The sequence below is a fragment of the Sparus aurata genome, chromosome 10 (genome assembly GCF_900880675.1).
Source record: "Sparus aurata chromosome 10, fSpaAur1.1, whole genome shotgun sequence".
Classification (NCBI taxonomy): Eukaryota; Metazoa; Chordata; class Actinopteri; order Spariformes; family Sparidae; genus Sparus; species Sparus aurata.
The window spans coordinates 8,868,898-8,884,023 of record NC_044196.1 but is presented as its reverse complement, the minus strand read 5'-3'; the positions used below and the strand labels follow the sequence as shown (position 1 = coordinate 8,884,023).

The 15,126-nt window shown below is 41.6% G+C and overlaps 1 protein-coding gene across 2 annotated transcripts; it reads left to right on the top strand.

Annotated features, from left to right (window-relative positions):
- The first annotated feature begins 9,497 nt into the window (after positions 1-9,497).
- Positions 9,498-13,585, top strand: LOC115589130 (uncharacterized). 2 transcript variants are annotated; one of them, XR_003985484.1, is made up of 6 exons: positions 9,498-9,905; positions 10,006-10,107; positions 10,282-10,602; positions 12,041-12,376; positions 12,466-12,661; positions 12,765-13,585. XR_003985484.1 is itself a non-coding variant. In XM_030429857.1 (5 exons), exons 1-5 carry the CDS (start codon positions 9,761-9,763, stop codon positions 12,549-12,551), a joined length of 990 nt encoding a protein of 329 aa, XP_030285717.1. In that variant the 5' UTR covers positions 9,498-9,760; the 3' UTR covers positions 12,552-13,585. The 2 variants fall into 2 exon arrangements, 1 of the variants encoding a protein (XP_030285717.1); XM_030429857.1 differs by having other exon boundaries at positions 12,466-13,585.
- The last annotated feature ends 1,541 nt before the right edge of the window (positions 13,586-15,126 follow it).

The window sequence follows — 15,126 nt, the reverse complement described above, 5'->3', positions numbered from 1 at the left end:
TATCCCTGATAATCATTGATTAGCATTGATAGCCAAATTTAACCCAAAACTCCCTGTTAATGCTCCATGAGTACTACATAATTGTCCCTCATGTGATGCAGTGCACAACATTATGGTGCACCGTGTGAGGGATCAAAATAATGAGATCAACAAGGGTGATGACCCAAAAAAATCTTCATTATTAATAGAAGTCTATTGGTGCAGTAAGTCATTATCATCACCTCCCATGCAGGACAGGTGGAGGCTCTGTAGTGTTTCCTGTGATTAGAGGTCCCTCTACAGACGAGCTAACAACACTACACATTGAACAAAAGAGGCCGTGTGCCAGGGAAGACGTTTTTTTTAATACCAAGCATATTTGCTCAACAGTCACATCTATCACAGTAATCTTTGTGTAAAACCTGCTCAGCCTGTTACTTTACATTCCAACAGCTGCTTCATTGGAAGCAGGTTAAAGTAAAACTAAAGTTTTCTTTCAGTCAGTTTATCAGGAGGAGGAAAGTGTTGACTGCTGTAAATTGAATGTGTTTTTGCAGTGTTTAGTGTGAAACAGAGTTAAGAAGGACTTTTTGGTTCTGCTACTTTTTGTACTGGAGGATGAAGATGTTTGTGGTGTTTGTAATCCTCGTGCACGGTAAGGTAAATTTCCTCACTCTGGTCTGATCAGCACCTTATGTTTCTCCCCACTGAGTAAATTTCATTCAGGTTCTTTCTCATTTGTATGAAGTGTCTCCACATCAGTCCTGTGTTTTCACTGAGTGTTTGCTGCTTCCATTGAAGTCGTGATGAAGAGATGGATGTAAGAGATGTGACGAAAGACTTTTAATTTTAAGACCATGTTTAATCAGAAAACAAAGGGAACTAAATAATGAGAGAAAGATGACAGCTGAGTTGATTCTGTTTTTTGTCAGCTGTTACTGGTGTTTAACTTTAGAGATGTGGTTTTAAAGCAGCCACACAATCACAAACAAGACCAGATTTATACCTGAGTCACCTGAAGATCCATATGGAATAATGGTGCATTTATGTGGTGTCACAATAATCGGAAAATTAGCTCACGTCTGCAGAAAATTCACTTTAACGTCCCCTCGAGTCAGAGCAGCAATTTGGAAAGTCTCGGAAAATGTTTGGTACACAACTTCCTGATTTTGACGTCATATATGAAGAACCATGCTGAATGAAAGTACATTTTTGGTGGATGGTTAGAGCTGTAGATGTAGATTTATTTACTCACATGTAATCTGTAATATGGTATTAGGTTGTAACTGGTTGCTGTGCACAAAGGGAGACCTCGACGAGCAGGAAAAGATTTATGAGTATAAAAACCTGATAACAAGTCAGATAAAGCAGTATTTTATCAGCAGGCATTGAAAACTCATTAAGGGGAGGAGATGGATTAAAAAGGCTCTTACAGAGAGAATTTCTCTGGTTCAATGCAGTGAAGTGAGTAGCACTGCGCTACTCAGGTCTGAATCCTTTTTTATAACTCTTTTTTTCCTACCAAGGCATCTGAGGACTTAAAAGGCTGAAAAAGTAATTTTAGGCATTTCAGAAACGACTAATTGATGCTTTTCGCGTATGTATATTTTTCTATTCTCTTGCTAACATAAGTAACATGATCAGTCTTTTGATTTTAACTGCCTAATTATCGTGACAACCTGGCTATATATAAGATCATGTTACCGCTCACCTGTCCTCACTGATCATATCGCTACTTAAGGCGGGTACAAACTACAGGATTTTTCAAACCTTCACAGATTAGGAGACAACACACTTGATGATAACAAAAGACAGATCGCACAAGATCTCTCTCTGCTGATCTTATAGTGTGTGGTGTTCTCCGTAGTGCACACCACACACTAACCAATTCTTCAGCAGAGTATCAGGTTCTTCACGCTCAATATTACAAATCTCACGAGGTCAAACGTGACTTCAGTGTAAACAAACATGGTGGACGAACCGGAAGATGCAGTGGTGGTTGTTTTAGGCCTTTTACTGGCTGAAAAAGTCATGGAGACGGCGAGACTGTGGGCTGTATGCGTTACAGCGCGAGCTGGAGGTGAGTAAAAATTGTCACAAGTATTACAGATAGCTTTGAGAGCAGCGCTGTGCGCTCTGGCCCCCAGTACTGCGGGTAACCATGGCAACAGGTAAATACAGTTTTTCTCAGTCGCTTTGGTGCTTTTCTCACATCACTATTAACATTTGCACAGCAGTTAGTGCATTTCTCAAAACAATTAGTGCAAACTGCAAAACCTAGTGGATAACATGCAAAAGCACGTCACTTGCTCAAAATGGATAGTCCATTCCTCAAAAGCAAGTATTCATGTCAATGAAACTGCCAGTGTCATCAAAATGAGAAGTCTTGACACCATCGTTTATGAACAGGATAGTCAAATGGCTTTGTCATGTTTTCATTATGACAGTTTATTCTCTCAGTGTTTTCCAATGCAAAGAAAAGATCAGAACTCAGTGAAACTACCTGAAAATGCTCAAGACAGCACAATACACTACTTGTACAGCCATTTGAAAACTACAGTAAAGTTACGCATTGCTGTAGTTAGGGGAGTAAGTGAGTACAAGACACTGAATACGTATGTTTCACATGTTTACTGTATATGCTCTTTGCAATTCTACATCATTGTGCAAAAGAAAAATACACTACAGTCATTTATTTAGAACAAACATAAGAAACACCCTTTTGGTAGAGCTGTGCACAAATGTGAACAATGTAACAGTACATATTGTAACTGAACATAGGTAAATCATTCTGCACATCCAGACAGCCCTCTTCCACCTCTGCGAGGTTGTCTTTCAATCCTATGTGGTGCAGAGTAAAATTACAGTAATGTACAGTAAACATGAGGTATTATGAGATGTTGAATTACTGTCCAACACTATACATACCTGTTCTCCCTACGAAATGTTTGAATGATTGAATTCACAGTGATTCTTCCAACATTTGGTTGCACCCTCCGACCAGCCTCAGCCATTGTGAGGCCGTGATTGACAACATGGTCCACAACTGTAGCCCTAATTTCATTAGGAATCTGCCTATATATTTGGCCTCTTCTCCCTTTTCCCCTGTTTTGTCCCCTTCCCCTTCCTCCCCGCATCCTCACCCCTCTTCCACGATGCTGACCTTCCATTTCTGTGTCACAGAGTTGTAGAAATGGTACACACTATGTCCTGTTCGATTTGAGTGAAAGCTGAAGTTCACCTGTGAGCAATTGTTCAAATTAGGAGACATTTCCAGGAAAAAATTATAAAGAAAGGTATAAAATTTGCTTGACAGAATTTGATAGCTAGTTCACCAATTTGGTATTTAATGACTCAAGCAATGAAATGAAGACTATTAGTTTTATTGCAAACGACTATTCAGCACCCATAAGTATAGTTCATTTTGACTGACATGACATAAGCAAATGATAATGTTATAAAACAGCAGAGAATTGTATGAAAGCAAATAATACATGTCCAAAAGCATTTGCAATTTGTTCAGAGGAAGGAGAAATTGCAACTATGATGTGCACAAATGACTAAATGTTGTGGAGGTTGAACTAATAGTTATGAGAATTTTCATTCTGATCTGGAAAAGCACCAAAGCAACTGAGAAAAACTGTAAAAGGCTGATGGAGAAACACAGCTGACTCAGCTCGCGTCTTGATTGGCTGTTGGTCCGGTACACGTGACATCACAGGCTGTGCGTGCTCGGCTCCGCTCGGAACACCCCACACACTGCAGGATTTCTAGTCGCAAATATTAAACATGTTCATTATTTACGATCTCTCCTTCCGACGCCTTCCGAGCAGATCTGACCGGACAAAATCACTCTTAACACACCCCACACCACAGGACAATCAGACACGATGTCCTTTGCATACATCAGATAATCGGGCCTTTGCTGGCTTTGATCGTAAGGGGGAAATCGGGACGAAAATCGGCCCGATTATCCTGTATTGTGTACCCCCCTTTACCTGCTATACTGATCATGTGACCGTCTGCTAACTTATAAATGTAAGAGACCAAAAGTAACCATTTTGTACTGCTGTGATGAAGGTCTCAATGGCTGAAGTTCCTATGCATGTTTTTACTGTTGTTGTGATTCAACAGCCTTGATTAATTAAAGGCTTTTTAACTCATTAACCTCTTGAGTGCCTCAACCTCTTTCTATGGCTCTAAAAAAACAAGATCTTTAAATGATGAGCACCAGAGGGACTGTTTTCCACAACAGAGCAGCACTCCTTGCATCCTGTTTTTTGACTGGTGGCCATTTTCTTTTGATGTCACGGTCGAGGTTGGAAGTATAGTCTTCATCATACAGATGTGTTCTAGTTTGCAACTTGTATAAATGTAAGGAGTCTGACAAATCCTTATTAGTGAAAATCCAGAGAGACATCAGGCTATAATTCAACATAAATAAACATAGTTGATCAACCATTAGTTCCTGTTAGACAACAGCTACTGTTAGCATTCAACCACTTTCTAGCTAACAAGACTGTTTGATAGTGTGACGTGATATGATAGTAAAAGTGTGAATACGTTCTCAAATATCAACACACATCTTGGACTGCTGCTGTCATTTAACCTCTCTACCTGTGTGACCTCACAGTTTCCCAGCATGCCTCAGCTGTGGAGCTGTATGAGGGGGAGGAGTTTGTCCTGCTGCCCTGTGAGTTTCACACTTTTGATATGGACGGCCCCTCAGTGGTGTGGAGTCGCTTCGATCTCAATCCTTCAACCGTCCACAAGCGTCAGCAGGAAGGTGATGAACTTGGAGAACAAAACCAGCTTTACAGTGGCCGAACATCCATGATGGCTGACGCTCTGGAAAGTGGAGACCTCAGCCTTAATCTGACAAAACTCCACCTCTCTGACAGCGGGAATTACACCTGCACCGTCAGAGGAGCCTTAGGAGGCCAGTCGAGAGTGAGGGATGTACAGCTGCAGGTCAAAGGTCAGCCAAAATCCTTGAAACCGGCTCTAGAAACAGGTCTGAGGTCAGTACTGTAGATAAAGGTCAAAGGTCATGTTCATTATGTTTCTGTTTCCCACAGAACGATTTCCATCCTGGGCCACAGCTCTCCTGGTTCTCCTGGCTGTTGGTCTCATTGTTTTGGCAGGTCTTTTAGTGCATTTTCGGCAGTATTTCATGTCAGGTACGTCACTTCTACTACACTACCCAAAATGCCAATGGTTTTCATCTTTTTTCTTGTAACCTCGATTGCTGAGGCAGACTGTCGACAGTTCTGGGATTACAATAGAAGAATGAGACGGTGAGCTCCTGTTACCATCACAGTTCCTGCTCCTGTATTTACAGCTGGTGTTGTGGTTCATTGTGCTCTCAGACTACCAGGTGGAGGTGGAGGAGGGGGCGGAGTCTGTCAAGCTGCCCTGCAAAACCGTAATTCACCTGCCTAAAGACGTCAAAGCAGTGTGGACTGACAGTGATAATGATACGGTCCACGTGTATCAGAATGGCCACCTGTTTGACGAGCAGGATCAGGATTACAGAGACCGAACAAAGATGAAGAGAAACCCACTGAAAACTAAAGATTTCAGTCTGACCCTGAAATACCCCACAGCCTTGGAAAGTGCCTTTTACACCTGCATTATCTACAGCCAGGAAGGAAACATCCTGATGATGAATCGAGTGGATGTCAAGTTCAAAGGTGAGTTGCTGTAAGCGAACAGAATTCAGGCAGTTCCTTCTAAACATATTTGTCAGAAACATTTATAAGAAACTCATTTGTAGGCTGCAAATTTTATATTAACAAATCATCATCAGCAATAATCAGTGGGAGAAAATGTTATAGGGTTCATTTCCCACAAAGCCAAAATAAAATCAGATTGAAAATGACCCTTGGACCCTGATAGACTTATTACTTAAAAACATGAATAAATGTAAATATCACAGGATGAAACATTACTGTGAAGTATAACATGGACAACAACAAATAAATCAAGATGCCATCAAGATTCTGATCACTTCCAACAAATTATTAACCTGGTTTTATTTCTTATATTTCTGTCCTCTGTTACCTGCTGGTCTCATCTGGTTCTGTCCATTAGGTTTCTGTACAATGTTGTAATAATTCAATAAAGTTATTAAAAACTGCTTCTGCTGTCTTGACAGCTGATGTTGTGACTTGTTGTCCTCTCAGACTGTCAGGTGGAGGTGGAGGAGGGGGTGGAGTCTGTCCTGCTGCCCTTCAAAACGACAACTAAACTGCCTGATGGTACCAGTGAAGTGAAGTGGAAACGTTATGATCCCGAACCCACAAAGACAGTCCACGTGTATCAGCATGGCTCTGACCAGCCTGAAGAACAGAACCAGGTTTACAGAGACCGGACAGAGATGAAGAAAGACCCGCTGGAAACTGGAAATTTTAGTCTGACCCTTAAAAACCCCAAACACACAGACACAGGGAGATATGAGTGTTCTATCTACAACCAGGACGGAAACACTGTGAGAGGGAAAACAGTGCAGCTTGAAGTCAAAGGTCAGTATGAAGATACAGGTCAGAGGTCAGTCTTTGTGGTTGTCTCTGGTTGTTTGTCTCTGTCCAACTGTCCTCTGTCTCCTCTGCAGAGAGATCAAAGATGAAACAATCAACATCCGGACCAGAAGCAGCTCAACTGATGGAGGATCAATCTGTTTGATTGGTCTGTTTGTCACTCTGACTATTGATCTGATATGACTTTGGATCAGAGAGATGATGGAGGTGAAGGAGCTGATGGACGATGGATGACAACATGACGCTGTATCAGCTTCCATACAATCACTATTGGTTACTATTGATATCTGTGTGTGATGTCACATGTTTATCAACTTTGTTATTTGGACTGATTTTTGACTTTCAGTGTCCATTAAGGCCACTTGTAGTTCAGGGGCCGTATTTATCAAGCTTCTTAGAATTACTCCTAAGAACCCTGCTAAGAGTTGACTTATGAGTAAAAAAATTCTTCGCTGAAAGCTGCACTTAAAAGTTAGTTATCAAGCGTCTTACTCACACTTTCAGTGAAGTGTAGGACTGAATCTTAAGTGTCACTCTCAGAGCTGAATTACGACATTACTATGTGCCGTAAACGGAATTTTACGTGACGTCACTTCTGTGTCCATAGAAATGACCAATCACGGAAGGGAATCCCTTGTCTAAGAATAAAGAAATATCTTAGAAATATCTAAGTGGACAATGGGAGTGTATATTTTGACAATAATCTACAAAATAATACACAACATATTGGCAATTAATCAAAAATACATGTTTCCTTATCTTTCCAATTCATTAATTAGGCAACTAACTTGAAACTGGTGTGGGTGGCTCTATATATACTAGCCTACTGCAACCACATGCAGAAATCAACATGGAATCAAAAAGAAAATGCAATTGGCGAGAGGAGGCGATACTGTTCTTAGTGGAGCTAGTCGAGGAAAGGAAGCTCATCATTAAAGGCAAGTTCAGCCCAACGCTTACCAGCCATGATAAAAAAACAGGCATGGGAAGACGTAGCGAATCAACTATACGCTTCTCAAGCCTTCTGCCATCGGTCACCAGCTGACTGCGAGAAAAAGTGGTATAACGTTCTCTCGAAAAGCAGAACTGAAATCGCAGCTTTCAAGGCCTGCTCCATGCGCACTGGTATGTAGCGCTTCTTTTTCATTTGCTTGCATGCCACCCTATTCGCTCATATCTAATTAATTCATTTTTATATTCTTATGCAGGCGGAAGACCACCTGGCAAAGACTTGAGCGCAGTTGCAGAAGTTGTGCAGCGCATACTTGGAGAAGATAACCCCAGCATCTCTGTGTTGGACGGCGGCCAGGATCCAGCTGCGATGAAGCTTGAGTTGCTTTCAAAAGGGTGAGTTCACAAATTATTCCTGTTACAACTCTATAGGGATATTCCGCCGCAGCCTAGGTGCGTTTTGATGAGAGATACGTGCGTAATTGTTGTTGGATATTTGCCAGGCTACTGTTCAGTAAATGTCTAAAATGTGTGTTTGTTTAAGTTTTAACCATAACAACAATAGAACCATTTCTGATATTTCAGCCATATTCTTTATGTTTCAGTTTGGATCGAGATGCATTAAGAGAGTCTCCTGTGTCCCTGGGCATCTCTGACGCGCACTCTCCCTGTGCTTTGACGCGGTGCAGCCAGGCCCAAGCACTTCGTGTGAGGCAACGGGCATCAATCTTGCCTCAGTGCCACCCCCTGCTGGCAACTCCTAACCACTTAGGACACCTCTGGAGGTCTCTTAAATATCTGGGAGAGTAGGAGTGATTCTTAGACTTAAGAAAGTTGATAAATAGCTTTTATTCTTAAGTTTGAGAGTAGGACTAAATTTCACAAATTCTCAGGACTTAAGTGTAAAATGGCACTCTAAGACGCTTGATAAATACAGCCCCAGATTTATACCTGAGTCACCTGACAATCCACGAGGAACAATGGTGCATTTATGTGATGTGGCAATAACCTGAAAATGAGTTCACGCCTGCAGAAAATTCATGTAAACAAGTCTTTGAAAAAGTCTGGTACACCCCCCCACACACACACACACACACAAACCACACACACACACACACACACACACACACACACCTTGTTTGTACAAAAGTGGGTGCAAATGGGGGAAGGGAGGTCTGGCGACCCTCAACCAGAAAATTCTGAATTTGGTAGATGTGATTTCCTGTATTCTGGTGCATCTTTGGGATGTCCAGCTGGAGAAGGGCAATACCTAAATTCGTTCAGAATCATCTTGTTTTGAATTATTCCTTAATTCATTCATTTGTGTCACTTGTTAAATTTATTTAATATGTTAAAAAAAATGGGGCAAGCAGCCGTTTAGTTTGCTTATGCCTCCTGCCAGCCCTGGATGAAAGTAAATGTTTGGTGGATGCCTAGAGCCTTAGAATAATTCACGCGTTGCATTTAGATTTATTTAGTGACACGTAATCTGCAATATGGTATTAGGTTGTAACTGTTAGTTGCTGTGCACAAAAAGAGACCTTGATGAGCTGCAAAAGATTTATGGGCCTTAAACCCAATAAAAAGTCAGATGAAGCAGAATTTTATCAGCATAGAAGGTATCGAAAACTCAGTAAGGGGAGTAGACAGATTAAAAAGTCTATTACAGAGAGAATTTCTCTGGTTCTACGCAGTGAAAGCTTCCCAGGTCTGAACGAGGAACTAGACTCTTCTGGTTTTTTATAACAAGTTTTTTCCTACCTAGGCATCTGAGGACTTAAAAGTCTGAAAACGTTATTTTAGGCATTTGAGAAACAACTAATTGATGCTTTTCTGAGTTTGAAGCTTTTGTCTGTGTATATTTTCTATTCTCTTGCTAACTTTGTGATTTGTTTTCTGCTTAACATGTTCAGTCTTCTGATTTTAACTGCCTAGTTATGTGACGACCAACCTGCTCATACTGATCATGTGACAACCGACCTTTTCTGCATCTTCTGTCTGATGGTAATCCAGACCAATCATGTTACAGATATCAACACACATCTTGGACTGCTGCTGTAATATAACCGCTCTACCTGTGTGACCTCACAGTTTCCCAGCATGCCTCAGCTGTGGAGCTGTATGAGGGGGAGGAGTTTGTCCTGCTGCCCTGTGAGTTTCACACTTTTGATATGGACGGCCCCTCAGTGGTGTGGAGTCGCTTCGATCTCAATCCTTCAACGGTCCACAAGCGTCAGCAGGAAGCTGATGAACTTGGAGACCAAAACAAACTTTACAGCGGCTGAACATCCATGAAGGCTGACGCTCTGGAAAGTGGAGATCTCAGCCTCAATCTGTCAGAACTCCGCCTCTCTGACAGCGGGAACTACACCTGTGCTGTCACAGGAGCCTTAGGAGATGAGAAGAGAGTAAAGGACGTACAGCTGGAGGTCAAAGGTCAGCCAAAATCCTTGAAACCAGCTGTAGATACAAGTCTGAGGTCAGTGCTGTAGATAAAGGTCAAAGGTCATGTTCATTATGTTTCTGTTTCCCACAGAAAGATTTCCATCTTGGGCCAAAGCTCTCCTGGTTCTCCTGACTGTTGGTCTTATTGTATTTGTGGGTCTTTTAGTGCATTTTCAGCACTATTTAATGTCAGGTACGTCACTTCTACTACATTACCCAAAATTCGAGTGCTTGTCATTTTTAGTCTTGTAACTAGACCGCGATTGTTGAGGCAGACTGTCAACAGTTAGTTCTGGGATTACAACAGCAGAATGAGACAGTGAGCTCCTGTCTTTACAGCTGATGTTGTGGTTTGTCCTCCTCTCAGCCCATCAGGTGGCGGTGGATTCTGGGGTGGAGTCTGTCCAGCTGCCCTGTAAAACCATATTTCCCTTGCCTGAAGACTTCACAGCTGAGTGGACAACCAGTAACAGGGTGAAGCTCCATGTGTATCCAAATGACCAGCCTGAAGAGCAACATCAGGGCTACAAAGGACGAACAGAGATGAAGAATAACCCGCTGGAAACTAAAGACTTCAGTCTGATCCTGAAATACCCCACAGACTGTGACAGAGACTTTTACACCTGCACTGTCTACAACAGGAAGGGGAACATCTTGATGAAGAAACGAGTGCTGCTCAGGGTCAAAGGTGAGTACTGCAAAACTGTCATCTATAAAGGACTTTTATTGAACCAAAGCCACCTTCCCTGATCCTGTAAGTGTTTTAGTATCTAAACAGAAAACATGGAGGACTCGACCTCTGACCTACGACCTCTGAGTGAAACATGAGTTTAAAACTTCCTGGCTGATAAAAAATGCTGTCAGCGAAAAGAATCCAGGCAGTTTCCTTCAAAACATATTTGTCAGAAACGTTCAATTGTTAATTAAAAACTAATTCGTAGGCTTCAGGTTTTATGTTAACAAATCACCATCACCAATAATCAGTAGGAGACAATTGGATAGGGTTCACTTGCCCAAAGATTAGAGATTAAAAGTGAACCTTGGACCCTGATAGACTTATTACTTAAAGACACAAGTGAATGTAAATGTCACAAGATGAAACATTACTGTGAAGTATGGACAAAAAAAATTAAAAATCACGACGCCATGAAGATTCTGATAATTTCCAACAAATTACAAACCTGGTTTTAATTTTTATATTTCTGTCATCTGTTACCTGCTGGTCTCATCTGGTTCTGTCCATCAGGTTTCTGTACAATGTTGTAGTAAGTCAATAAAGTTATTGAAACTGCTTCTGCTGTTGTGATGGGAATTCCGGCTCTTTTAAAAGAGCTGGTTCTTCTGTCTCGGCTCACTAAAAAGAGCTGGCTCTTTCGGCTCCCAAAGGTCTCCTCAGATTTTTTTGTTGCCTAAATTAATTTATCAAAAATAATGAAAAATGATGTGTAAAATGAATTACTAATGAACAAAACATACATTTTATCAAATGTATATGATTTATTTGGCTTATTATACTCAACATGGAACAGAGTTCTACAAAAAATACCTTTTAAAGTACATAGACTTTAGCACAAACTGTGTCATAGAGCTCTGGGTTGTAGGTCTAGGTGGTTGTGGTGTTGTACTGTAGATACTACGGCAGCAGCAGCAACAGTAGACAAACTGGCAGCTTCATTAGCAGCAGGTTTACTTACTTGTCTTTTTCCTTCCAACTGCACTGATGGATGTACAGTTCTAATGTGCCTGTGCAGGTTAGAATCTGCTCCATATCAGATTTTAACCTTGCATACTCTACACTCAATTTTACTGCGTTTCCTGCCGTCACTCACTTTCTCACCTTTCCAGCGTGTTGTCTCTGTAGCGTCTGCACTCTCTCCCTCTCTCTCTCTGTAAGCCCCCCCCCCCACTCAGCACAGAAACAGACATCATGTAGTTGATCAATCATGTGCAGCTTGAACAGAAAAAATATAAAAGGAAAAAAAAAACAATGTGGCTCCAGCTCACAGACAGGAGCCGGCTTCGATCATTCACTTCAAAGAGCTGGCTCTAACAGCCGTTTCTCTGCGACCAACACATCACTATTCTGCTGTCTTTTCAGCTGATGTTGTCACTTGTTGTCCTCTCAGTCTGTCAGGTGGAGGTGGAGGAGGGGGTGGAGTCTGTCCAGCTGCCCTTCAAAACTACACCGTACCTTCTTGATGCTACTAAAGTGAAGTGGAAACGGTATGTTCCATCACCTGCAAAGACAGTCCACATGTATCAGCACGGCTCTGACCAGCCTAAAGAACAGAGCCAGGTTTACAGAGACCGGACAGAGATGAACAAAGACCTGCTGGAAACTGGAGACTTTAGTCTGACCCTGAAAAACCCCAAACACACAGACACAGGGTCATACAGGTGCACCGTCTGCAACAGGAGAGGAGAAGTCGTGAGATTGAGAACAGTGCAGCTTGAAGTCAAAGGTCAGTATGAAGATACAGGTCAGAGGTCAGTCTTTGTGTCTGTCTCTGGTTGTTTCTCTCCATCCAACTGTCCTCTGTCTCCTCTGCAGAGAGAATTCAGACCAAAGATGAAACAATCAGGGCCAGAAGCAGCTCAACTGATCCAACTCCTCTGATGGCAGATCAATCTGTTTGATTGGTCTATCAGTCACTTTTTGAATGTTGATCTGATATGACTTTGGATCAGAGAGATGATGGAGGTGAAGGAGCTGATGGACGATGGATGACAACATGACGCTGCATCAGGTTCTATACAATCACTATTGGTTACTATTGATATCTGTGTGTGATGTCACATGTTGATCAGCTCTGTGATTTGGACTGAAACATGTTCTTGTTTTTTCTTCAGACTTTCAGGTTCCATGCAGGCCACTTGTAGTTCTGATCCTTTGAGCTCAGACAGAGGTCTCATTCTGGAGGAGACACTTGATACTAATGTTTAATTGTGACACTCACTATATTCCAGTTTTTATCAGTTGCTTCAACATGTTTTCTTAAGTACTCATAGAGTTTTCCACCTTAATCGACCTTCTTCAACCATTTTTGTCACTGCAAAACCCCGTAACTCACTGTGAACATAAAACTTATCTGTATTTATTAGTTTCTCTTTGAGATTTCTGTCATGCAAAATCTGGTCAACATCCTTTGAATCAAGCCAACATCTGTTTGAACAAAGCGTCTCAAACAGATGTTGGCTTGAGGAACAACACCTGATGCTATGAGACATGACATCAGTGATAATCTGGTTATTGATTGGTCTGATGACTTGATTGATGATGAACTGAGGAGCATCATCACAGAAAATTGATCTAAAGCTGTGAGAATAATAGACTCAAAAGGCGTAAAACCTTTTGTTATCCGACTTTAAACTCTAGTTAATGTAATGCATATGTGTTCAATTTATGTGTTTGTTCATTGTTTTGGTGTTATTGTGATCTCAGGTCAGGTTATTGGTAGTTTGCGTTCCTAGTCGAATGATGCTTCACACAGACTCAGCGTCTTTGCATGCAACCAACCATCTTCTCTAACCTGGCATCATGTCACACACATACACACACACAGACTCACACACACACACACACACACACCTGTATATAGTACTGTTTGTTAGTTATGTTAGTTAAATTGTGTGTTTTCACCTTTGTGGTAAATTAAAGGCTTTTGAACCTTCGTGCTGTCTATTTAATATTGTACAGGAGTGAATTTTGCCAACTTCTACACTGTCAAGAACTCAAAAATCCTTCAACCATAACAGCTGTTATGGTAAATTTGGTTGTAGTTATTAATGTAATTATTAATCAGAGTGACAAACAGCTTTGTACCTTTTTATGAGACTGAATTATTGAATTGGCTATCTTTATCCTTCTACGAGGGTGGTGCCCCGAGGTGATCTAATGTAAATGGGATCATGTTATTCATCCTAATTATAATTTACCCTGATAATCGCTAATTATTATTGATAAAAAAATGTAACCTAAAACTCATGATTGCTACATAATTGTGACTTGTGTGACGCAGTGCACATCATTATGGTGCCCAATGCGAGGAAACAAACTAATGACCTCAACAAGGGCGACGACCCAAAAAATCAGCCCAAATTATAAGAAATTGGCTTGCATAGAAAAATAAGCTGTCCATCTTACTAAAATCACCCGTCTGTTAAGGCACAAGTATTCAAATATATTAATAGAAGTCTATTGGTGCGGTAAGTCATTATCATCACTTCCAATGTAAGTCAGGTGGACGCTCTGTAGTGTTTCCTGTCGTTCTAAAGGTCCCTCTACAGACGAGCTAACACTACACATTAAACAAAAGAGGCTGAGTTCCAGGGAAGACTTATTTTGAATGCCAAGCACATTTGCTCAACAGTCACATCTATCACAGTAATCTTTGTGTGAAACCTGCTAGCCAGCTGCTTCATTGGAAACAGGTTAAAGTAAAACTAAGGTTTTCTCTCAGTCAGTGGATTATCAGGAGGATGAAAGTGTTGACTGCTGTAAACTGAATGGCCCTCATTTATCAATCTTGCGTGAAAACGGGTGCAGATCTGAGCACAGAACTGGTCTTATGACAGGACACACATGTGATTTATGAAACGTTCATATCTGACCTATCCTAGCGTCTTCTTGCATCTTGGCAGCGCCGGCACATCAAAGGCAGTCCGTTCACTGAGGCAATGTTGTGCAAAACTGAACAGGCCAAAAAATATGACACACTTTCTCTGGGGTATACAGCAGCGTTCCCCCTGCTGGTCAGAGACAGAGCCACCTGCCCTTCAGCAACCTGAAGCAGCGCTCCACTGTGACTTACCTGGTGTTCTTCAAATCGTGAAGTTAGCTGGCAAGCTTTGCATCACAGCTGCTGGTGCTAATTAATTTGGAATACTAGCAGGACCTCGTGTCGCAGCGTGCAGCACTCAGCTAACAGAAGCTGTTCCCAGAAGAAAAGATGTTGAGGGCAGGCAGCCCCATGGGGGAAGATGGAGGGGAGCCCTTGAGGATATAAGTATTAGGAGCAGAGGGTGTACAGTAAGAGAGAGAGAACAAGGAAGGTGCTGGAGTTTTGACTGTCTGGTCAGTTGGGGGTCTGTCACCCTGACCAAAAATGGCTCAAAGCTGAACCAGCTCAAAGCTGGTGTGAAGAATGGGGAATTCTGAGAAACTGAGTTCAGTTCAGAGTCCATTTTGAAATCCACAATGAATGACTTCATT